Here is a 25,633-nt window from a genome sequence, read left to right on the forward strand (position 1 = left end):
ACCTTTGCATGATTTTCATATTTTTACATTTTTAAAAAGAGTTTTTTATGCTCTATCCAGTGGTGGAAACCGTTTTAGAAAAGAGCGAACACTGTTTGAGTTATAAGCCTGTGACTAAGGTGACCCACACACTGTTACCAGACACTCCCCGGACTTACATTAAGCCTAGCGCAGAACCGCGCGAGGTGACATGCGACTCATTTCGTGGTGGAGGGTCACAAATAATAATGAGACTAAATTAATAATAAATTAATTAAGAAATCCCAATATAAGGTTTGGTTGCACAGGATACTGTGAATCATTCACTGATTTCTAAATCTGTGCACACACACACACACACACATATGCATGTACGCATGCACACACACACACACACACACACACACACACACACATATGCATGTACGCATGCACACACACACACACGCAAAACACAACCTACCTGGTTTGGTCAAGCTCTCCGCAATCCAGGCAATGGTGATACCGCCACACTCGGAGTCGCTAAAACGAAGCAGGAATGTCCCGTTTTCGACACGGTTCAGGCATTCCTGAGCCTTTGTCTTGCTGATGAAGCCAATGATGGATCTGCAAAATATTTGGTATAATGATGTGGTCCATTATGTAAGTTTTGTTTGTTTGTTTGTTTGTTTGCTTAACGCCCAGCCGACCACGAAGGGCCATATCAGGGCGGTGCTGCTTTGACATATAACGTGCGCCACACACAAGACAGAAGTCGCAGCACAAGGCTTCGTGTCTCACCCAGTCACATTATTCTGACACCGGACCAACCAGTCCTAGCAGTACTAACCCCATAATGCTGTCTATCGACGCCACTAGATTGCCAATTTTAAAGTCTTAGGTATGACCCGGCCGGGGTTCGAACCCACGACCTCCCGATCACGGGGCGGACGCCTTACCACTAGGCCAACCGTGCCGGTCATTATGTAAGTATGTTCCATCTTCTTCGTGTGTGGGCAGCAACTCCCACGTACACTCGAGGGCATTTAGTGATTTAGGTGTATTTCCATATTTCTTTCGAATACATCACCTCAATTTAACTAAAAGGAATTACCTTACTTACGAGTGCTAGACTGAGAAGCGTCCTATGTTACAAGTACTAGACTGTAAACAAGGTCGCTAACTCTAGATTTCCGTCAGTATACCATTTAGGGGAGTTAAGTCTCCCCTTGTCGGTAGTACCTCTCTGCGCATGTGCCAATGCCCATAATCCCCAGTTTCAATTTCTTGCTACGGGGAGCTAGACGTGTATTTAGACCTTTCCCGTCTAAGAAGACTTCCTTCACAGGAACTTCAACATTCACCTTCAATCACGGTTTGGGCTTTCCTTTTTAAGGGTGATTACTACGCCCGTATGCATTCATCACATTGAACAACGTAACGAACCGTGAAAATGAAAGTGAAACGAATGTAACAAAGTTACTGAGTTAGTCATAAGTAGAAGGTACTTCTATGATACCTTGTTGAGACACAGAGCCTAACAGGCTCCGTTACTAGTCTTTTAAAACTAGTGAACATGCAATTGAGCGACAATTATTCTTCACTCAGTCGTTACGAATGTCGAACAGATATTTACAGCGGTTGGCCGGTTCCACTGGCGCAATAGAACTCCGCGAACAATAACTCACCTTGCCGCTTTCAATAGAAAGCAACGGCAGGTCACCCTACACATCAATGTAGGAATACGAACAAGACCTTCAACTTCGCAATTACCCGGACGTTATTTTGCGTTTTAACAGCATTTATATTGACTACAGCGAGGTTTGCCATGTGCGTTATCCCAACCGGAAGCGCGAGCATTTCCGATCCGAATTTTTAGGCTTATGGGATACCGCGTACAAAGTACCGAGCGCCCGCGAAGGTTACATACGGCGAATGAATACTTCGGTCATTACAAACGGCGATGACTTTTGCGGGCAGCGTAGCTACGGAACGCAGTACGCTTGAACGCTAATAGAACTGAAAGAGGTTGTATCGAAAATTTTAAGAGTAAATTTTTACTTGATTAATATACTTACCCGACTCACATCTAGCATTAACCTCTGGTTTAAGTGCCGAGACGCTGAACTACGCTTCACCCCTTAAGGGGAAGTAACCCTAAAAAAGAACAGCCTAGAACCCGTAAACTGGGTCACAGGTCAAGGCCATACCGTCACGTGACTGAGCACGCGAGACCGCCGCCGCCATATTGGAATACTTCACTCGAAACGAAGCGAAACATTCATTTTTAGGGTAAATTAGAGCGGGGTAGGCGGGAGGGTATTAACGATGTGAGTCGGGTAAGTATATTAATCAAATCAAAATTTACTCTTAAAATTTTCGATTAAATTACATATCTTATCCCGACTCACAACTAGCAGATTGCTAATGAAGGTGGTGGGAAAGAAACTTACTCTACAAGCTGGAGAGAACCTGCCCTGCGGCTACCATAGCCGGAAAGGTGTTGGTCCCATCCTGACGAGTAAACAGATTCACAGTGAAACTCACTTATTTCTGGAAAGAATCCGGCCTGCTTCAACCATGACTGGTAAGCAACCACTACCATCCCAGCGGGTATTAGAAAACCCGCCAAAAGCAGTAAAGAAAGACGTCCTAAAAAACGTCCAAAACACCCATGTGAGGCCGATCGAGATTTGCCTGGTCGCAGAACCGCCGAATAAAAGAGCCCAAGCTCAGGCCCCATGAGTTGTAGGCGAACTCAGAGGAAGGACAGAACGCTCCCCCCCCTCCATTTGACTGCCACACTCATAAGCTTGTTTAATGAGTGTGAAAGCCCATCTAACCAGTGCTTCTTTGCAAAAATTTTATTCTATCCGTCCAAAACGAAAGAACCAAAGAACTGGCCTGGCACTCCAAAATGAGCCATGCAAGATAAGTATGTTCAAAATACTCAATATCTTGCGTGAGACCCAAAAAGTACGTAAATCACTGCCCCATCAAGGAGAAGTGAGCACCGACAAAAAAAAAGAGTATACGAGCCTTCCTATAAAAGAAAGGCTTGCATGTCTCAAAACTCTATGTCTCTTAACAAAAGAACTCCAAAAGAAGAAGAAATCCCAAGCTGAGACTGATAAACAAAAGACAAAAGGCTTGAAGACAGGGCCCTTTTCACGCTGGGCGTAAAAAGAGAAATGTCTTGTCTAGTTCTGACGACGTTTCTCCAGACTAATGAAACATCGTCTTCCGTCAACAACAAAAGATCGTGGAACATCCTATCATCCTCCTGAACCTTTTTTTTTTTTTGGTTGCAACCACTCATAGATTGCTAATGATAGTAAAAATTAAAAAAAAACACCAGATAAGGTCAAATTAGATAAATAACCCTTTTACATAAAGTCTGTTAAGACCTGAGTGAAAAACCTTAAGATTCGTGAGTTACGTCTTCCAGAACCCGGAAAGAGCGCCAACCTCACTGACCTGTCTTGATCGTAGCTGACGAAAAGAGTGAACAATCTCTTGCAATCAGCAAGACCAGGAAGACAGTCCTAACTCAAAAGAGAGCTGTGAAAGTTCGGAAGACATGTCTTCCGATGCGAGCGAGTAAAACAAAACGAACCTGTGCGTCTCCCGCTTGAATAGAACAAAGAATTCCAAATGACCACAAGTGAAACACCCTCCGAGGAGTGAAGCACTAAAGGATTATGGCTTGAGTAAACCACAGCCCATAGTCCCATGAGGTAGACGCTAATGTTCGTAATGAACCAGAGGCAAACACTTGTCCCTTGTTCAATGGAAAGATGCAAGACAAAAAACCATCTGGCCTACTAGACTCTTACAAAGAAGAGTCGAAAGAACATCTTAAAACCGTAAACAAAGGAAATAATTTGTAGATCGGCGAGACTGCAACCTCTCATCAAAAAATGAACCGAGATTGCTCATCAACAAACCAATGCGGCTTAAGCAAAAGCGGCAAAAGTCTTAACCTAATTTTCACTAGCAAGCCCTCATTGGCGAGAAAAAAACCCTCAAGATAGAGCATAAGTTTCCCTGAAGTTCCTAAACTATAAGGGACAAACACCCTCCAAAGAACCAAGCTGTGAACCCACCTTGATCCAAACGATTAGCCAAAAGTAGGCTACTGCTGGTGCATGACCTGCTTTGAGTGTCTACCCAAGCAAGACCGAGTGTATGACGCAGTCCTGCTTCCTGCGTTAAGAGTCCAAGTCTAAGAAAGACAAGGACTCATAACCCTCATGGGTTGTGACAGAAAAAGCCAAAGAAAGACCATGGCTATGAACTGGACTGTCATTACCCACTCAAGAGTGCCGAAACCGGCAGTCCTGTTGCCCACAAATTGACTTTAAATCTTCTTGCCAAAACAGAAGAAGTTAAAAGAAAGTCCGAACGACCTCCTAAAGAGGCCAAAAAAGAGTGCACCCAAAGGCCGACAGCTGTCGTGAATGACCGTCTCTCTACTCAAATAAAGTCTGTCATCCACTTTCGACCTAAGTAGAATGCTGATCAGACTCGTAGTAATCCAAAAAAGTTTCGTGATAAAAAGAGGTCTGTGTGCTCAGCGAAACGGAAAACGATAAGTCCAAGTGACCACAAGTTATCCTCTCCAGTCCATGCATGAGCAGATGGAGATAGTACGAGGAAGCCGCGATTCTGGTTGAACGTCAGCAACCGAACGTGCGGAAAACACAATGGCCGAAGCCTGGAGTGGCATGAACAAAATGGCTGAAAGCCGTAGAGTCCGTAGGTCAGTCTGCTTGTAGGCAAATGACTACGTAACAAAGCCAAAAAACAGAAATCAAAGAACGACTGGTCGGCATACCGGAAACCAGAAAGCCAACCTGTCAGAAGATTCCAAAGACAAAGTGTCTTCAAGAAAAAAATCTGGAATTAATTTTGCTGCCAAATCGAGAGTAACCCTGAGTTTGGCTGAAAAACCAGAACTAGTCTGTTCATCGATGAAAGACCAAAAGTCAGACGCGGGGACCGACGCAAGCCGCATCATAGATGCCATCACGTACAAAACCTTACCATCCGAGACAGCCGAAGCGGAACAGGAAGTAAGATACAAGGCATCACTGCCCCCAACGACCTAGAACCCCAAAGGGTTGACGTCGTAAGTTAAGGCAGGAAAGAACAAAGTGCTACGATTACCTGGAACGTCGGAAGACGAACCAGAAGTAGCCGAAAATCCCAGTGCAGAAGCACCCGCAACACCGTGGTGGTGCGAGCTGATGCTAATGCTTACGATCCTTCACTCGCCGAAACAGCCGAAGCGAAATCGGAAGTGAGAGACCTCGTGTAAACACGGCGTGGGAGTAAAGGCGTGCCGTGCCGCGACAGACATCTGTTCTGTGTTGACCTTAGCTAAGGTGACCAGCAGTGTCGAAACGTCTTTAACACTTGCGTCATTCCGGAACTCAAACGGATCCAGGGAAGACGTAATCGAACGAGAGAATGTCCGAAGGAGTGTCTCAGAGAGAGAGGCAAGTTTAAGAGGGTACCTGCCTATCTCTTCCAAACCAATAAGAGAACCTTCTGTGTAGACACAAGGTCTGTCTTGACGGTAACCGTCCTCCCTAAGAGTGGACAGCTCCGGCGTGACCGGAAGGGCTGCACTCGGTAGGGCAAAAGTGTCAATAAGGTTCTGAGGCCAACGGCTGAGTGAAAACCTGCGCGCAAGGGCAGATACACTAGCCTGTGGAAGCTGGACAGTGGCAAGCCAAGGCTTAGCAGCGACTGGAGCCTGACCATGAGCAGAGAGGAGAGGCACCGTGCCGACAGGCAGGGAGCTCGCCGTGCCTGGAACTCCTGCTAAACTTTTAGAGAGCTCATAAGCAACCAAAGGAGACTCAGAGAACTGAAAGCCTTCAGCTGCTGTTGGTGCTGGGCGGAAGTCACCCACCGCTGATGGTGGGGGTAAGACAAGTCCAGCCGATGAAACAACGCCGTCAGGAAAACATTTGTAAGCGACCTGTGCTGCAATAGCTAAGGTTGGCTTCAACTTTGACGGTAATTGGAACTCAACTTCATCATCATTGAATGAGAGAGGATCGTTGAGCTCCGACTCCACTTCCGTATGAGTCGAAAAGTCCTCGTGACTCGCCGAGTCTTGAACATGATCAACCGGAAGCGAGGCTGACTGCAAACCGGAAGTAGAACTTCGGTGCAGAGCCTGCATGGAGCCAACTTCCTGCCCAGGCGGAAGTGGTGACGCAAGTACACCAACGGGGGAAGTCATAGACAGCCCGTGTGCACCTTGGTCACCAGATCGATGTAACATCGATTGCATTCCCGCGTCAACACCCCATGAGCTCCGCTTCGTGTGAGTCGTATGCCCCAGGTATGTCGAACTTTCACTCCCTGACCTATGTCGAGGCGGGGGAGCTACTAGTTGCGGTCTATGCGGAACGCTTTCGCCAAAGAGCCTGGCTACCGGCGAACCCAACGTACCTGAGGAGAGCGACTTCTGTTAGAAGCTACAGAGTCCCGAGGGACCGTCTCTCCGTAGTTGGCGTGAGCCAGTTCTTCCGCTCGCCAGTCCGCTGACGTGACTGTGGCCGAAGGAGGAATCCGGATGCGGGAAAGTGATGAAACATCGCCAACACCCTTAGGCAGCGAACGCAACTCATCGCGCGTAGCTTGTAGGTCAGCGGCAAGCTGCTGCTGCTGAGAAAACATGGTACTCATTTGCGAGGAGAAAGAAGAGAAAAGGGAAGAAAAATCTTGCTTAACGCTCTTCTTCGGCTTGGCTGAATGAGCCTTACTCTTGCTTTAAGCTTCTTTTAGAACGGGCATGGTAGGGCTTGATGGGTCGGAAATATTAACCAAGAACGAAGTCTGAGACAACGGGTCTACAACAGTAACCGTTGTCGCTTTAGGTTTATCCTTTTCTGACCGCTAGCAGGGGAAGAATCAGCAACTAACTGTCGAGTATTAGGCTTTTTCTTCTCTTTGTCCGCCATGTTGGAACAACTCACTGAGAGTAGAACAACAACAACAAAGCTGACGGACACAAGGCAAAAAATTCAAGTAAAACAAACAAAGAACGATCTCACCAATACAGCCGTAGAAGCAGAGACCGTGAAGAATGAACCGGGGTGAAGATAACTGCCAACCAGGCAGCAGGCTGTAAATTAAGCCAAATGCGTAGCTCGAGAGAACAACGTCTTAGCGCTGAGACCGCTGAGGTAAGAGTGAAGTATTCCAATATAGCGGCGGCGGTCTCGCGTGCTCAGTCACGTGACGGTATGGCCTTGACCTGTGACCCTGGTTACGGGTTCTAGGCTGTTCTTTTTTAGGGTTACTTCCCCTTAAGGGGTGAAGCGTAGTTCAGCGTCTCGGCACTTAAACCAGAGGTTAATGCTAGATGTGAGTCGGGATAAGATATGTAATTTAATCGAAGAATAACAACAACAAACCTCGCCCGCTTGGAAAGAAAACCAAACACTGAGATTGAGATATACGTCTCCGGGAGTATTACGGAGGGAACTTCCTTTACTCTCAGAGAAAGGCAAGTAATTCTCTCACCTATGTTTCTGGGAAACGATGTTTTTCTGCGGTTGGCAGACTATGGTTTTGGTATTTTTATCACATGATCATGGTGGACTCAGCAGAGACCACGTGGTGGTACTTCTTCAAATTGGATGAAGAATACTTTCTTACCAACTTTAACTTGATTAACTTGTATGCGTGCATACATACACATGAAAAAACAAGAAGGGCAAAGCCCATACGACTCACATGCTTGACCTTGACCTTTACATGACCTTGACCTTCAGCTAAACCTAGCAATGACATCATACACTAAGAACTGCTTTACACATTTTTCCTACCAAAATACATGTGACCTTGACCAAGGTCAAGGTCATCCAAGGTCATGCAACACAAAGCTGTTAATTCAAGACATAGGAAGTACAATGGTGCTTATTGGCTCTTTCTACCATGATATGGTCACTTTTAGTGGTTCACTACCTTATTTTGGTCACATTTCATAAGGGTCAAAGTGACCTTGACCTTGATCATATGTGACCAAATGTGTCTCATGATGAAAGCATAACATGTGCCCCACATAATGTTTAAGTTTGAAACAGTTATCTTCCATAGTTCAGGGTCAAGGTCACTTCAAAATATGTATACAATCCAACTTTGAAGAGCTCCTGTGACCTTGACCTTGAAGCAAGGTAAACCAAACTGGTATCAAAAGATGGGGCTTACTTTGCCCTATATATCATATATAGGTGAGGTATTGAATCTCAAAAACTTCAGAGAAAATGGGAAAAATGTGAAAAATAGCTGTTTTTTAGACAACATTTATGGCCCCTGCGACCTTGACCTTGAAGCAAGGTCAAGATGCTATGTATGTTTTTTGGGGCCTTGTCATCATACACCATCTTGCCAAATTTGGTACTGATAGACTGAATAGTGTCCAAGAAATATCCAACGTTAAAGTTTTCCGGACGGACGGACGGACGACTCGGGTGAGTACATAGACTCACTTTTGCTTCGCATGTGAGTCAATGATGTTTGTTTTTGGGATGAAAGTCATTTAAGGTCCATTTAACGCTTCACATGCAATCATCGTCGTGCCCAGAGATTCCACACAACTTACTTCCCTTTGTTGTTGGCTAATAATAATAATAATAATATGGGAGATTTATAGAGCCCTTGACGTTCTCTAAGCGCTTTACAATGAATTGGTGAGAGGTCAAGGCAGGTGAAGTAGCCCGCACGTTGAACATCTCTCATGCTGGGTATTTTCGTGTTTCTATAACCCACTGAACTCTGACATGACTTAAGATCTTTTCCATGCGCACTTGGTCTTGCGCTGTCAACAAAGGCAGAGGTGGGGAAGAAACATCGTTTGAAAAAACTTTTGCAAGTTGAAAAGCCACCGAAGGAGACTCTAAAAAAAGGTTCGCAGATTGCTCATGAGACGGAGCAAAATCAGCAAAGGTGGAGGAACAGCAGATGAATATGCTACCGCTACCCCTTCAGGGAAATAGTGCGCAGTAACCTCTGCTGCTAGTGCCAACAAAGATGGCAGCTTAGCCGGAAGTCGAAGAGGGGCATCCCCATCTGCTTCAGAAGCTTCTTCTTCCATATCCTCTTCATCCTGTTCAGTAGTATCCAAACGATCATCTGAGGAATGAGAACCGGAAACCAATCCCGTTAAGGCGACATGTGCCGAAACCGGAAAAGGTTGGGAAAAATTCCGGAACTCCGTGAACGGATCCCCCATCCACCTGCCTCGTGCCAGCTAAAACGCTGGGAGAGGAAGTGGATGCAGCCTGTGTAACAGCAGCGGAAGCCGCAGAAGCGGAACTGGAAGCCGCAGGCTGATGAGTGCCAACTACCAACACAGAAGTGTTTGCGGCAGAAGGCAATACCATTCTGCCACCGGAAGCCACGGCCGCAGAAGCGGAAGCAGAACCAGCAGTGGATTGGTAAGCATCAGCACCAACCGGACCCATAGAATGGCAACCGGAAGATCCTGTTGTTCTACTTCCGGAAGTAGCGGACACATGCTCTTCACACCCCAACCCGTACCCCGGAAGGGAATAAGGCTGACGTGAGGAATGAACCTTATGGCTGGTATGCACTTCCGCTAGAGCGGAAACCGTTGCCGCAGGTTTGCGTACTTCGCCAAGAACACCTCCTGCCGACGCGTAAGCGCCGAGAGGACCAGGAGGTGCTGTTGTCTGAAAATTCGTCGAATCACGTATAATCCCATGAAAATATAGACCAATCGTAACCGTTAACCGAAGCAAACCGGATTTTTTCCATGGCCAATTGCGTACACAACCCACATTCTGTTTAGAGACGCAATAAATAAACAAGAAGGGCAAAGCCCATACGACTCACATGCTTGACCTTGACCTTTACATGACCTTGACCTTCAGGGTCAAGGTCAAATAACTAAACCTAGCAATGACATCATACACTAAGAACTGCTTTACACATTTTTCCTACCAAAATACATGTGACCCTGACCCAAGGTCAAGGTCATCCAAGGTCATGCAACACAAAGCTGTTAATTCAAGACATAGGAAGTACAATGGTGCTTATTGGCTCTTTCTACCATGAGATATGGTCACTTTTAGTGGTTCACTACCTTATTTTGGTCACATTTCATAAGGGTCAAAGTGACCTTGACCTTGATCATATGTGACCAAATGTGTCTCATGATGAAAGCATAACATGTGCCCCACATAATGTTTAAGTTTGAAACAGTTATCTTCCATAGTTCAGGGTCAAGGTCACTTTAAAATATGTATACAATCCAACTTTGAAGAGCTCCTGTGACCTTGACCTTGAAGCAAGGTAAACCAAACTAGTATCAAAAGATGGGGCTTACTTTGCCCTATATATCATATATAGGTGAGGTATTCAATCTCAAAAACTTCAGAGAAAATGGGGAAAATGTGAAAAATAGCTGTTTTTTAGACAACATTTATGGCCCCTGCGACCTTGACCTTGAAGCAAGGTCAAGATGCTATGTATGTTTTTTGGGGCCTTGTCATCATACACCATCTTGCCAAATTTGGTACTGATAGACTGAATAGTGTCCAAGAAATATCCAACGTTAAAGTTTTCCGGACGGACGGACGGACGACTCGGGTGAGTACATAGACTCACTTTTGCTTCGCATGTGAGTCAATGATGTTTGTTTTTGGGATGAAAGTCATTTAAGGTCCATTTAACGCTTCACATGCAATCATCGTCGTGCCCAGAGATTCCACACAACTTACTTCCCTTTGTTGTTGGCTAATAATAATAATAATAATATGGGAGATTTATAGAGCCCTTGACGTTCTCTAAGCGCTTTACAATGAATTGGTGAGAGGTCAAGGCAGGTGAAGTAGCCCGCACGTTGAACATCTCTCATGCTGGGTATTTTCGTGTTTCTATAACCCACTGAACTCTGACATGACTTAAGATCTTTTCCATGCGCACTTGGTCTTGCGCTGTCAACAAAGGCAGAGGTGGGGAAGAAACATCGTTTGAAAAAACTTTTGCAAGTTGAAAAGCCACCGAAGGAGACTCTAAAAAAAGGTTCGCAGATTGCTCATGAGACGGAGCAAAATCAGCAAAGGTGGAGGAACAGCAGATGAATATGCTACCGCTACCCCTTCAGGGAAATAGTGCGCAGTAACCTCTGCTGCTAGTGCCAACAAAGATGGCAGCTTAGCCGGAAGTCGAAGAGGGGCATCCCCATCTGCTTCAGAAGCTTCTTCTTCCATATCCTCTTCATCCTGTTCAGTAGTATCCAAACGATCATCTGAGGAATGAGAACCGGAAACCAATCCCGTTAAGGCGACATGTGCCGAAACCGGAAAAGGTTGGGAAAAATTCCGGAACTCCGTGAACGGATCCCCCATCCACCTGCCTCGTGCCAGCTAAAACGCTGGGAGAGGAAGTGGATGCAGCCTGTGTAACAGCAGCGGAAGCCGCAGAAGCGGAACTGGAAGCCGCAGGCTGATGAGTGCCAACTACCAACACAGAAGTGTTTGCGGCAGAAGGCAATACCATTCTGCCACCGGAAGCCACGGCCGCAGAAGCGGAAGCAGAACCAGCAGTGGATTGGTAAGCATCAGCACCAACCGGACCCATAGAATGGCAACCGGAAGATCCTGTTGTCCTACTTCCGGAAGTAGCGGACACATGCTCTTCACACCCCAACCCGTACCCCGGAAGGGAATAAGGCTGACGTGAGGAATGAACCTTATGGCTGGTATGCACTTCCGCTAGAGCGGAAACCGTTGCCGCAGGTTTGCGTACTTCGCCAAGAACACCTCCTGCCGACGCGTAAGCGCCGAGAGGACCAGGAGGTGCTGTTGTCTGAAAATTCGTCGAATCACGTATAATCCCATGAAAATATAGACCAATCGTAACCGTTAACCGAAGCAAACCGGATTTTTTCCATGGCCAATTGCGTACACAACCCACATTCTGTTTAGAGACGCAATAAATAAACAAGAAGGGCAAAGCCCATACGACTCACATGCTTGACCTTGACCTTTACATGACCTTGACCTTCAGGGTCAAGGTCAAATAACTAAACCTAGCAATGACATCATACACTAAGAACTGCTTTACACATTTTTCCTACCAAAATACATGTGACCTTGACCCAAGGTCAAGGTCATCCAAGGTCATGCAACACAAAGCTGTTAATTCAAGACATAGGAAGTACAATGGTGCTTATTGGCTCTTTCTACCATGAGATATGGTCACTTTTAGTGGTTCACTACCTTATTTTGGTCACATTTCATAAGGGTCAAAGTGACCTTGACCTTGATCATATGTGACCAAATGTGTCTCATGATGAAAGCATAACATGTGCCCCACATAATGTTTAAGTTTGAAACAGTTATCTTCCATAGTTCAGGGTCAAGGTCACTTTATATGTATACAATCCAACTTTGAAGAGCTCCTGTGACCTTGACCTTGAAGCAAGGTCAACCAAACTAGTATCAAAAGATGGGGCTTACTTTGCCCTATATATCATATATAGGTGAGGTATTCAATCTCAAAAACTTCAGAGAAAATGGGGAAAATGTGAAAAATAGCTGTTTTTTAGACAACATTTATGGCCCCTGCGACCTTGACCTTGAAGCAAGGTCAAGATGCTATGTATGTTTTTTGGGGCCTTGTCATCATACACCATCTTGCCAAATTTGGTACTGATAGACTGAATAGTGTCCAAGAAATATCCAACGTTAAAGTTTTCCGGCCGGCCGGACGGACGGACGGACGGACGACTCGGGTGAGTACATAGACTCACTTTTGCTTCGCATGTGAGTCAAAAAAACTTATTTTATTTTTTTAATCGTCTTACTATTTCATCAACCAGCGTATTTATCGTATTCTTAAAAACTTGGCGTACAAAATACGGCGAAATCATATGAGTAAACAGGTCTGCTGCATGCATAGAACAGAGAAATGCAATAGCCAACAACAAAGGGAAGTAAGAGTGTTCCAGTCTGTACTTTTAAAAAATCAACTTACCCATCGTTCCACGGGCCTTTCAAATGTTCCTTGGTCAGTTTCAGCACAGCGTAGAACCATTCCCAGAAAGTGAATGTGCGTCCTTGCAACGTTTCCTGAAAAATATGAACAAATGTACAAGTGTGAATAATGATGGTCAAAGCACAAAGACGCAATTTGAATAAGAAGTCTGTAAAAGTGTGCCTGTGTTTGTGTTTTCTTTTGTGTTGAAACAGGTAAGGTGGCTTAATTTCTACTAGGACATTTTCTGAGCTCCAAAGTTGAAATAGTTTTGATTTCTCATTTGTTTGTTTGTTTTGCTTAACGCCCAGCCGACCACGAAGGGCCATATCAGGGCGGTGCTGCTTTGACATATAACGTGCGCCACACACAAGACAGAAGTCGCAGCACAGGCTTCATGTCTCACCCAGTCACATTATTCTGACACCGGACCAACCAGTCCTAGTAGCACTAACCCCATAATGCCAGACGCCAGGCGGAGCAGCCACTAGATTGCCAATTTTAAAGTCTTAGGTATGACCCGGCCGGGGTTCGAACCCACGACCTCCCGATCACGGGGCGGACGCCTTACCACTAGGCCAACCGTGCCGGTCCATCCCACAAGTAACTTCGACGTCTTTTTGACAAACTTGCACCATTTTTAAATTACGCCAAAAACTTCAAAAAATGGCCCCCAAAATGAAATATATTGAAAGGTAAATTACGCAAAAACTTCAAAAAATTGCCCCCAAAATTAAATATATTGAAAGGTAAATTACGCAAAAACTTCAAAAAATTGCCCCCAAAATTAAATATATTGAAAGGTAAATTACGCCAAAAACTTCAAAAAATTGCCCCCAAAATTAAATATATTGAAAGGTAACTTACAAAAAAACCATCTTAAGTTAAAGTGAAAAGTCGTACCTTGTTGAACTGGGTCCAGCTGACCGTGTACTGGCTGAAGTCCAGTCCGCAGGGAGCTGTACACACAAACACAGTCAGTCAACTACAATGGATTACCTCCCTCTCGATTCGAACCCACGCTGATAGCGATTAACTGGTTACAAATCCAGCGCACTACCAACTGAGCTACATCCCCACCCAGACAGACAACCAGACAAACAAGCAGACAGGCTGGCAAACAACAAGGCTGCAAAACAGACAGACAGACAAATTACAGGTAAACAAACATATCAAAACAAACAGACCGGCTGACAGATGAATAAATAGTTGCATACACAAAATCACACATTCACAAATACCTGTGTAAATATCTCCCTCTCTCTCTCTCTCTCTCAATATCTCCCTCTCTCTCTCAATCTGTCTCCCTGTTTCCCCTCTCTCTCTCTCAATATCTCCCTCCCTCTCTCTCAATATCTCCCTCTCTCTCAATATCTCTCTCTCTCTCAATATCTCCGTCTCTCTCTCAATATCTCCGTCTCTCTCTCTCTCTCAATATCTCCCTCTCTCTCTCTCTCTCAATATTTCTCTCTCTCAATATCTCCCTCTCTCTCTCACTCTCTCTCTCTCAATATCTCCGTCTCTCTCCCTCTCAATCTGTCTCCCTCTCTCTATCTTCCTCTCTCTCTCTCAATATCTCCCTCTCTCTCTCTCAATATCTCCGTCTCTCTCTCAATATCTCCCTCTCTCTCTCTCTCTCAATATCTCTCTCTCTCTCTCTCAATATCTCTCTCTCTTTCTCTCTCTCTCTCAATATCTCCCTCTCTCTCTCTCTCTCAATATCTCCCTCTCTCTCTCTCAATATCTCCGTCTCTCTCTCTCTCAATATCTCCCTCTCTCTCTCTCTCTCAATATCTCCCTCTCTCAATATCTCCCTCTCTCAATATCTCCCTCTCTCTCACTCTCAATCTGTCTCCCTGTTTCTCTCTATCTTCCTCTCCATCCTTTTCTGTCTCTCTCTCGCTTTCATTGTAAAAACCAAATCACTGGTTACACAATTAAATTATCCATCCATCAATCCATCCATCTCTCTCTCTCTCTCTTACACATACAGTCAGAAGCAGGTTGCGCAGTCTTAAGTCTGAAGTTTTAATTAAAAAAAAAAAAAACCCACTTAATATTTTCACATCCCCATTTTCCTCTCAACCTCCTTCCCTCCCACTACCCCCCCCCCCCCCCAACTCCCCTCTTACAAACCTTCTGATCCCTCTTCACCCCAGCCCTACCCCTCTCCGACCATTAAATAATTTTAAAGAGAATGCTTTATTTCCTACAGGCTAAATATTTTGCCTCTTTAGGACAAGAGATTGGGTTATATGATACGAGTTTTACGCCCTCACGGCTTTTGACGGGATACACAAGTGTATGCGTGTTTAGGTGGTATCAGCCATCTACACTTATGGCAGAATGACCAAGGTCTTTTACGTGCCATTGTGGTGACACGGGGGTGGGACATGGCTTAATTCCGTCTCTGGGTCTGCACATAAAGTTGACCCGTGACCGGCCCGGCCGGAATTCGGACCTGCGACCTTCCGATCACAAGTGCTCTACCAACTGAGCTACCGGGCCCCCATAATGTTCCCCTACCCAACCCTTTTATATCCTCCCTCTTCACCCCAACCCCATCCAGTCACTGACCATTAAAAACTTTTGAAGCGAGATAGTCCAGACTGTCCGGAGAGAGCCCTTTGCCGGTCATCTGCTGAAATTTGCCGTGAAGTTGCTCCCCCAGCTTGGGCCAGGGTACGCTTTCAGGTACCACGAATGGTGTACGACCCTTGGTAGAAGAAAAAAGAAATGAAGTTTCATCAGGCGCAGGCCATATGAATACATGCACAATGAAAAGCATTGTGTAGAAGAGAAGCAGAAATTCTGTCAAGCTTGTCAATCAGCAGGTTGGTTAAATGAATCTAAAATAGATTTGTCATTCTGTCTGTTGGTCTGTCTTTCTGTCTGTTCATGTGTGTGTGTGCGTCACTTTTGTCAACGCTATTCAAACGGACAATATTCTGATAGAATTCTTCCCCATTGTATGTAAAGTGAGTTCCACTCATGGTCAGCTTAAATCATGGTAACATTATAGTCACGACATGTCGAGTAGTGTATCCAAAGCAAATATATCGATCACGAAAAAATTTAATTGATGCTCGATCCCATCCGGCTTTTTATACTTTCCTTGAGTAGTGTATCCAAAGCAAATAATTATATCGATCACGAAAAAATTCAATTGATGTTCGATCCCATCCGGCTTTAAGTTTTTATATTTAGTCAAGTTTTGACTAAATATTTTAACATCGAGGGGGAATCGAAACGAGGGTCGTGGTGTATGTGCGTGTGTCTGTCTGTGTGTGTGTGTAGAGCGATTCAGACTAAACTACTGGACCGATCTTTATGAAATTTGACATGAGAGTTCCTGGGTATGAAATCCCCGAACGTTTTTTTCATTTTTTTGATAAAATTATGTCTTTGATGACGTCATATCCGGCTTTTCGTGAAAGTTGAGGCGGCACTGTCACGCCCTCATTTTTCAACCAAATTGGTTGAAATTTTGGTCAAGTAATCTTCGACAAAGCCCGGACTTCGGTATTGCATTTCAGCTTGGTGGCTTAAAAATTAATTGATGACTTTGGTCATTAAAAATCTGAAAATTGTAAAAAAAAATAAAAATTTATAAAATGATCCAAATTTACGTTCATCTTATTCTCCATCATTTTCTGATTCCAAAAACATATAAATATGTTATATTTGGATTAAAAACAAGCTCTGAAAATTAAATATATAAAAATTATTATCAAAATTAAATTGTCGAAATCAATTTAAAAACACTTTCATCTTATTCCTTGTCGGTTCCTGATTCCAAAAACATATAGATATGATATGTTTGGATTATAAACACGCTCAGAAAGTTAAAACAAAGAGAGGTACAGAAAAGCGTGCTATCCTTCTTAGCGCAACTACTACCCCGCTCTTCTTGTCAATTTCACTGCCTTTGCCATGAGCGGTGGACTGACGATGCTACAAGTATACGGTCTTGCTGAAAAATGGCATTGCGTTCAGTTTCATTCTGTGAGTTCGACAGCTACTTGACTAAATATTGTATTTTCGCCTTACGCGACTTGTATATACTTTCCTTCAACTGTCACTCCTTCGTCCAGCAGCCTATGTGGTGTAGCGGAATGATGAATTAGCCTGTGACCTGAGAAGATAACAAGTCCAGCGCTCTACCAACTGAGCTACAATACCCCCTCTAATATAATTAACATTCAAAGCAGAGTATAATTATTCGATCACCAAGCATGACAAACTTACAGGATCAGCAAAAGCGTTGTCCCACAAAACTGTTGCCATAGCATTGCACTCCTGGTTGCCGTGAACCGTCACTACCACCGGCAACGACAGAGTCTGAAAGAGAGATGACGTGCACTATTATATTAAGATACCTCAACAACTAAATTATTTTTTTTATCAACCAAGAAGTCTCTTTACAAAGTGAATGCTATGGTGTGAAAAGGCGAAAAAAAGAAAGGTTGAGAAGATGCGTCACACACACACACACACACTCATACACACGTACATGTTCTGACATGCACAGACACACATAATTATACACTCGACGCCTGCAATATATCCATCTATATATAACAAAATCAAGGAAAAGAAAAGCCAAACAAAGAATGTCAAGTGGCAGCCCAAATTTTCGACCTGTTGCCAGGCCTTCCTCAGGGGCGTGTAATTCTGCGAGACGCCAATTCATGCATCAATTACTAAGCAACACAATACCATGGTTATTTTAGTTACGAATCACAAAGCAAATATTTCAAAAATAAAATTTACATTCAAGCTTAGATCTACTTTCGTTTTGATTGTAATCAAAACAAATGTACACGTGCGAATTCCAAAGTTATTACGTCAAAGGTATACGTATCTTGTAGTGACGTATTCGTCGCTGATGACGTAATTTTAAAGTTCGAACAAAATGGATACTTATTCGTGCCGTGAACAGGCAAAAGTATCATTCTGATGTCTCTTCAATTAAATGCGTAAGTACTTTAACACATTTGTTTATGCCAAAGGTTTGCATAAAGATACAACACTTAACCCTTCAGACAGAATACATAAACAATATGTATCTCAACTATATGAATTCGAAGATCAATAGAGATATAGATGTATATCTATATATATATATATATATACGACTCGTGTCTGTCTGTCTCTGTGTGTGTGTGTGTGTGTGTGTGTGTGTGTGTGTGTGTGTGTGTGTGTGTGTGTGTGTGTGTGTGTGTGTGTGTGTGTGTGTGTGTGTGTGTGTGTATGTGTGTGTGTGTGTGTGTGTGTGTGTTCGCGATGCACGGCCAAAGTTCTCGATGGATCTGCTTCAAATTTGGTGGGCATATTCAGGTAGACCCCGGACACAACCTGGTCGATGAAAATTTTCAACACGTGCTCTCAGCGCGCAGCGCTGAACCGATTTTGGTTTTTCTGTTCATCCATTCCCAGTAACTTTTTATCTTCTCCAGTGTTTTGCATTTATCTCCCTTCCTTCGTGTGGCGCCAATCCATATTCCCGTTACTATTTTTAGAAGGTCACTGTCCACAACGCTCAATCCATATTCCCGTTACTATTTTTAGAAGGTCACTGTCCACAACGCTCCTTATCTTCTCCAGTATTTTGCGTGTTTATCTCCCTTCCTTCGTGTGGCGTCAATCGCGTACGGTGCGCCACTCACCCGGCGAAGCCGGCGTACGGTGCGCCACTCACCCAGCAAAGCTGGTTCTACTTCTTCCCGGCAAAGCCGGCTACCCGGGTATTCATCTAGTCATAAATATATGCCTCCAAGAAAGGTTAACGAATGGAACATTCAACAGATGATTTTCGAAAATAATTAACTCTTTCATTAGTATCAGCGGCCTGGAAGAGAAAGAGCCCCTTTACCTCGGACAAGCTTTTCACAACATCCGGAGCATGTTCCACGCTTCGGATTAGCTGTATCCTCCCGAGAGAGTTATTTCCGGAAAACATCTTTTATCACACAACACAAGACAATGACAAGATTGTTCGCTCTTATGAGTGTTAAGAGTCGACAACCTTCCGAATATCTTGTTTTGTCCTTTCATTGAATGGAACCATAAATTGTCCTTTTTTTGTTTTTAATTGGCAATTTCTGTGAATGAAGCACTCACCCAGACTTGGAAGACCAAGTCATTCCCGCCGACGTTGAAGTCCGACTGGAACAGGATACAGAACTTCTCTTCTGTCACGGCCTGCAAAGCACAAACATGTTTAGAACATTTATAATGTTTGGTAACACACACACACACACACACACATTCCCCCCCCCTCTACGCACCTCAGTGCCCTTTTTTTTGTCTGAACGCTTGATGGTCTTGACCTGCGTATTCCCACACACACACACACACAGACTCTCTCTCTCACATGCCCACACACACACACACAGACTCTCTCTCACATGCCCACACACACACACACAGACTCTCTCTCTCACATGCCCACACACACACACAGACTCTCTCTCTCACATGCCCACACACACACACACAGACTCTCTCTCTCACATGCCCACACACACACACACACACAGACTCTCTCTCTCACATGCCCACACACACACACACAGACTCTCTCTCTCTCACATGCCCACACACACACACAGACTCTCTCTCTCACATGCCCCCACACACACACACACAGACTCTCTCTCTCACATGCCCACATACACACACACACAGACTCTCTCTCTCACATGCCCACATACACACACAACCATCCAAACGCACCTCAGTGCCCTTTTTGTCTGAACGCTTGATGGTCTTGACCTGCGTATTCCCACACACGCACACACAGACTCTCTCTCTCACATGCCCACATACACACACAACCATCCAAACGCACCTCAGTGCCCTTTTTGTCTGAACGCTAGGTCTTGAGCAGCATATTCACACACACACACACACACACACACACACACACACACACACACACACACTCACATATACACACACACACACACACACCAATGATGCACACATTTTATTATATTTAGTCAAGTTTTGACTAAATATTTTAACATCGAGGGGGAATCGAAACGAGGGTCGTGGTGTGTGTGCGTGTGTGTGTGCGTGCGTGTGTGCGTGTGTGTGTGTGTGTAGAGCGATTCAGACTAAACTACTGGACCAATCTTTATGAAATTTGACATGAGAGTTCCTGGGTATGAAATCCCCGAACGTTTTTTTCATTTTTTTGATAAATGTCTTTGATGACGTCATATCCGGCTTTTCGTGAAAGTTGAGGCGGCACTGTCACGCCCTCATTTTTCAACCAAATTGGTTGAAATTTTGGTCAAGTAATCTTCGACGAAGCCCGGGGTTCAGTATTGCATTTCAGCTTGGTGGCTTAAAAATTAATTAATGACTTTGGTCAATAAAAATCTGAAAATTGTAAAAAAAAATAACAAGAAGAGCAAACGCTCGATCGAGTCACTTTCGCAGTTCTGAATATTATATGAGGCATCAGATGGACAGGAAGAAATTGCTATTCACAACACAATGAGTCACGTTCACATAAAATTTGAGCCCGGTCACTTTTATAGTTTCCGAGAAAAGCCCAACGTTAAGTTGTGTGTTGCCGAACAGAAAAGGCTAGTTATCTCCCTTGTTTTTCTGATAACGTTCGTAAAAGGCTACAGATGTAAATACTTTGATGTAAAGAATAATCCTACAAAGTTTCAATCACATCCGATGAACTTTGTCAAAGATATAAAATGTCTAATTTTTCCTTTGACGCTGACCTGTGACCTTGAAAAAGGTCAAAGGTCAACGAAACCATCGTTAAAGTGTAGAGGTTATTGGAGGTCACGACTAAACAAAATATGAGCCCGATCGCTTTGATAGTTTCCGAGAAAAGTTTGTCAAAGATATAAAATGTCTAATTTTTCCTTTGACGCTGACCTGTGACCTTGAAAAAGGTCAAAGGTCAACGAAACCATCGTTAAAGTGTAGAGGTCATTGGAGGTCACGACTAAACAAAATATGAGCCCGATCGCTTTGATAGTTTCCGAGAAAAGTCCAACGTTAAGGTGGTGTCTACGGCCGGCCGGCCGGACGGACGGCTGGCCGGACGGCCGGACAGACTAACACTGACCGATTACATAGAGTCACTTTTTCTCAAGTGACTCAAAAATTTATAAAACGATCCAAATTTACGTTTATCTTATTCTCCATCATTTGCTGATTCCAAAAACATATAAATATGTTATATTCGGATTAAAAACAAGCTCTGAAAATTAAATATATAAAAATTATTATCAAAATTAAATTGTCCAAATCAATTTAAAAACACTTTCATCTTATTCCTTGTCGGTTCCTGATTCCAAAAACATATAGATATGATATGTTTGGATTAAAAACACGCTCAGAAAGTTAAAACAAAGAGAGGTACAGAAAAGCGTGCTATCCTTCTTAGCGCAACTACTACCCCGCTCTTCTTGTCAATTTCACTGCCTTTGCCATGAGCGGTGGACTGACGATGCTACGAGTATACGGTCTTGCTGAAAAATTACATTGCGTTCACTTTCATTCTGTGAGTTCCACAGCTACTTGACTAAATATTGTATTTTCGCCTTACGCGACTTGTTTTCTCTGGGTTCAGTATTATAGCCAAATTATGACCTTCTTTCTTCTTCAGCGTTCCAGAATTTTCTGGTTACATGTGAGCTCGTTTGCCCATTTGGGTTCCCCACACTATACTCTGAGACCATAGTCAGCTTCACTTCGCTTTTGTTGAGTAGGCATGCAGGGTATTTTCGTGTTTCCATAACCCACCGAACTCCGACATGGATTACAGGATCTTTTTCGTGCGCACTTGGTCTTGTGCTTGTGTGTACACACGAAGGGGGTTAAGTCACTAGCAGGTCTGCACACAAGTTGACCTGGGAGATCGGAAAAATCTCCACTCTTAATCCACCAGGCGGCAGCGACCAGGATTCGAACTCATAACCTCCCCATTAAGAGGCCGACGTCTTACCACCACGCCCGTCAAATTACGACAAATCTCTCTCTCTCACTCTCTCTCTCACACGCACGCACACACATACAACCATCCAAACGCACCTCACAAAAAAAGTCTGAACGCTTGATGGCCTTGAGCTGCATATTCCCCCCCCCCCCACACACACACACATTCCCCCCCACACACACATCCCCCCCCCCAACGCACCTCAGTGCCCTTTTTGTCTGAACGCTTGATGGCCTTGAGCTGCATGTTCCTGAAGTGGATGCTGAGACAGCCGGAGGGGAGGAGCGGGTTGCGGTCGTCCTGCCAGTCCATGGTACCCACGTTGTTCAGGATGGTGCCGCTCGTCGTCTCTTTGGCCAGCATGTCGCTACGCAGCATGTTCTTGGCTTGGCTCTCGCTGCATGGAAGATTCAATTAAACACTGGTGAAAGTGGATGGAGATAAAACTTAAAAAAACATAAGAGATATTTGTCCTAGCCGATACACAGCACAAGACAGTATGTGATGTATGTTACTATCTTTGTGCTGTTCTTGTATTGGTGAGTACAGATATCTTTGGGTTTTTTAACTTTGTTCATCTCACCACAGTCTTCTTCTGCGTACGTGGGCTGAAACTCCCACGTACACTCGTGTTTTTTGCACGAGTGGAATTTTACGTGTATGACCATTTTTTACCCCGCCATTTAGGCAGCCATACGCCGTTTTCGGAGGAAGCATGCTGGGTATTTTCGTGTTTCTATAACCCACCGAACTCTGACATGGATTACAGGATCTTTTTCGTGCGCATTTGGTCTTATGCTTGCGTGTACACACGGGGGTGTTCGAACACCGAGGAGAGTCTGCACACAAAGTTGACTCTGAGAAATAAATCTCTCGCCGAACGTGGGGACGAACTCACGCTGACAGCGGCCAACTGGATACAAATCCAGCATGCTACTGACTGAGCTACATCCCCGCCATCTCACCATAGTCACTTTGTTGTTCAGATTTTTAAAAGCAAATTGCATGAAGTGATTTCAAAAACCCCTTTTAAAGACCTCCACAAATCTGGGAAAATCAGGTCTGAAAAAAGAGGGAGTCTTAAAATGGGGGTAAATTTACAATTGTTCTGAAGAGAAAGTTTGAGAAAATGGGGGTTTAAAAGGGAGGGAGCTCAGTCTTGCATCCACGTAGGAGGAGAGAAGTTCTAATGGCTGCTGTAATTTAGGCCGGATACGCCAAACAGTCTCTGCAAATCGCATTTGATCTTTTTTTTTACCTCGTACAATGCAATAATTTTTCAATCTGTAATCAACATTTCAATTTTAATGGGATATTTCTTTCGAATACATCACCTCAATTTAACTAATAGGAGTTACCTTACTTACGAGTGCTAGACTGAGAAGCGTCCTATGTTACCAGTACTAGACTGTAAACAAGGTCGCTAACTCTAGATTTCCGTCGGTATACCATTTAGGGGAGTAGTCTCCCTTTGTCGGTAGTACCTCTCTGCGCATGTGCCAATGCCCATAATCCCCAGTTTCAATTTCTTGCTACGGGGAGCTAGACGTGTATTTAGACCTTTCCCGTCTAAGAAGACTTCCTTCACAGGAACTACAACATTCACCTTCAATCACGGTTTGGGCTTTCCTTTTTAAGGGCGATTACTACGCCCGTATACATTCAATGATTCATCACGTTGAACAACGTAACGAACCGTGAAAATGAAAGTGAAACGGCTTAAAAATGTAACAAAGTTACTTGGTCATAAGTAGAAGGTACTTCAATCATCAATGATACCTTGTTGACACACAGAGCCTAACAGGCTCCGTTACTTGTCTTTTTTAACTAGTGAACATGCAATTGAACGACAACTATTCTTTACTCAGTCGTTACGAATGTCGAACAGATATTTACAGCGGTTGGACCGGTTTCATTGGCGCAATAGAACTCCGCGAACGATAACTTACCTTGCCGCTTTCAATGGAAAGCAACGGCAGGTCACCCTACACATCAATGTAGGAATACGAACAAGACCTTCAACTTCGAAATTACCCGGAAGTTTTTTGCGTTTTAACAGCTTTTTATCAACTACAGCGAGGTTTACCATGCGCGTTATCCCGACCGGAAGCGCATTTCTGATCCGAATTTTTAGGCGTACAAAGTACCGAGCGCCCGCGAAGGTTACATACGGCGTATGAATTACAAACTGCGATGACTCTTGCGGGCAGCGTAGATACGGAACGCAGTACGCTTGAACGCTGATTGAACTGAAGGCACAGAGCGCCCGCGAATGTTACATATGGCGTATGAATACTTCGGTCATTACAAACTGCGATGACTTTTGCGGGCAGCGTAGATACGGACCGCAGTACGCTTGAACGCTGATAGAACTGAAAGCGGGTTGTATCGAAGAATAACAACAACAAACCTCGCCCGCTTGGAAAGAAAACCAAACACTGAGATTGAGATATGCGCCTCCGGGAATATTACGGAGGGAACTTCCTTTACTCTCAGAGAAAGGCAAGTAATTATCTCTCCTATGTTTCTGGGAAACGATGTTTTCTGCGGTTGGCAGATTATGGTTTTGGTATTTTTATCAGATGATCATGGTGGACTCACAGAGACCACGTGGTGGTACTTCTTCAAATTGGATAAAGAATACTTTCCTTGCCAACTTAACTTGATTAACTTGTAAACTTGTATGCGTGCATACATACACATTATATATATATATAAATATATATTAAAAAAAAATTAAAAAAATAAAAAAAATTTTTAAAATTGACAAGGAAGAATTAAAGTGTATGCAAACACAGATGGGACATCTTTATTGGGATATAATCCTTTTTTCTTGGCAAAGGGTATCAAAGAAGTCAGTTGATGTTACAAATTCCATTTTCATGGAGTGTTTAAATCAGCTATCTGAGTGGTAAAAGATTTAACTTATGGATAAACTAAGTGTTTACACTTTGAGATTTACACTCAGCTAAAATCTGTTGATACCACAGTGCCAGGAGACAGCTCTTCAAATTCAATTAGAACAGGCACACATATATACTTATGTTCTGTTCCAGTGCACAATTGATGTACATTACACTTGAATGACATGTTATGAATAATATACAGTTGAAACCATGCCTTAGGGGCATGAATAAACTTGGTTGTTAACACATGAGTATTACACTCAGCTGAGTTTTCACAACATGCAAGATCGAGCAAGGCTCTGAATAATACTCACAGGGGAGCTTCCTATAATGTTGTCATGCCTCTACTTATTCCTGGTTCGTAGGCAAAACCTAAGCCTTTGACCTTTAACAAGGCCACATCTCTACTGTTGTCACCTAATCCTACGACTAGGTTCTCAGAAGTAGACAACAGGACCTAACAATAAGAGGCCGCCCTTAAATAACACTGGCTCTAGTCAGGTTCATACAAGGGATACAATGTTTATCATTTCATATTATGGAAAATATAACATATTTGCTAAACGGATGTTGTTACAACACACAATTAACTATGCCTCCTAGACAGAGCGGCTACTCTCATGAGAAAGGTACTGGATAAACTCTTGGCACATCCATGCCGTTATCAGTACGAGGGGGAATTAAGTCATATTGACATGTATTTATATATACGTAGACATTACCAAACAGACAATGTCGGGCGCTCTGGGGGAATACCTCCAGTAAGCAC

General features: G+C 43.9%; 1 protein-coding gene across 4 annotated transcripts in view; it reads right to left on the reverse strand.

Annotated features, from left to right (window-relative positions):
- LOC138947331 (signal transducer and activator of transcription 5B-like) overlaps nt 1-25,633 on the reverse strand; it is a 115,584-nt gene that overhangs the window by 41,681 nt on the left and 48,270 nt on the right. For all 4 annotated transcript variants that reach the window (XR_011449620.1, XM_070318780.1, XM_070318779.1 and 1 more), the window contains exons 12-18: nt 22,160-22,355; nt 19,108-19,188; nt 17,233-17,325; nt 15,562-15,700; nt 13,888-13,943; nt 12,985-13,079; nt 443-585 (exon numbers count right to left, since the gene is read on the reverse strand). Coding sequence is in view for 3 of the 4 variants with exons in the window: in XM_070318780.1 (XP_070174881.1) it covers nt 443-585; nt 12,985-13,079; nt 13,888-13,943; nt 15,562-15,700; nt 17,233-17,325; nt 19,108-19,188; nt 22,160-22,355 (803 nt within the window). In the remaining variant the exon portion in view is untranslated. The remainder of the gene's footprint in view (nt 1-442; nt 586-12,984; nt 13,080-13,887; nt 13,944-15,561; nt 15,701-17,232; nt 17,326-19,107; nt 19,189-22,159; nt 22,356-25,633) is intronic.

Source organism: Littorina saxatilis, linkage group LG14 (genome assembly GCF_037325665.1).
Source record: "Littorina saxatilis isolate snail1 linkage group LG14, US_GU_Lsax_2.0, whole genome shotgun sequence".
Classification (NCBI taxonomy): Eukaryota; Metazoa; Mollusca; class Gastropoda; order Littorinimorpha; family Littorinidae; genus Littorina; species Littorina saxatilis.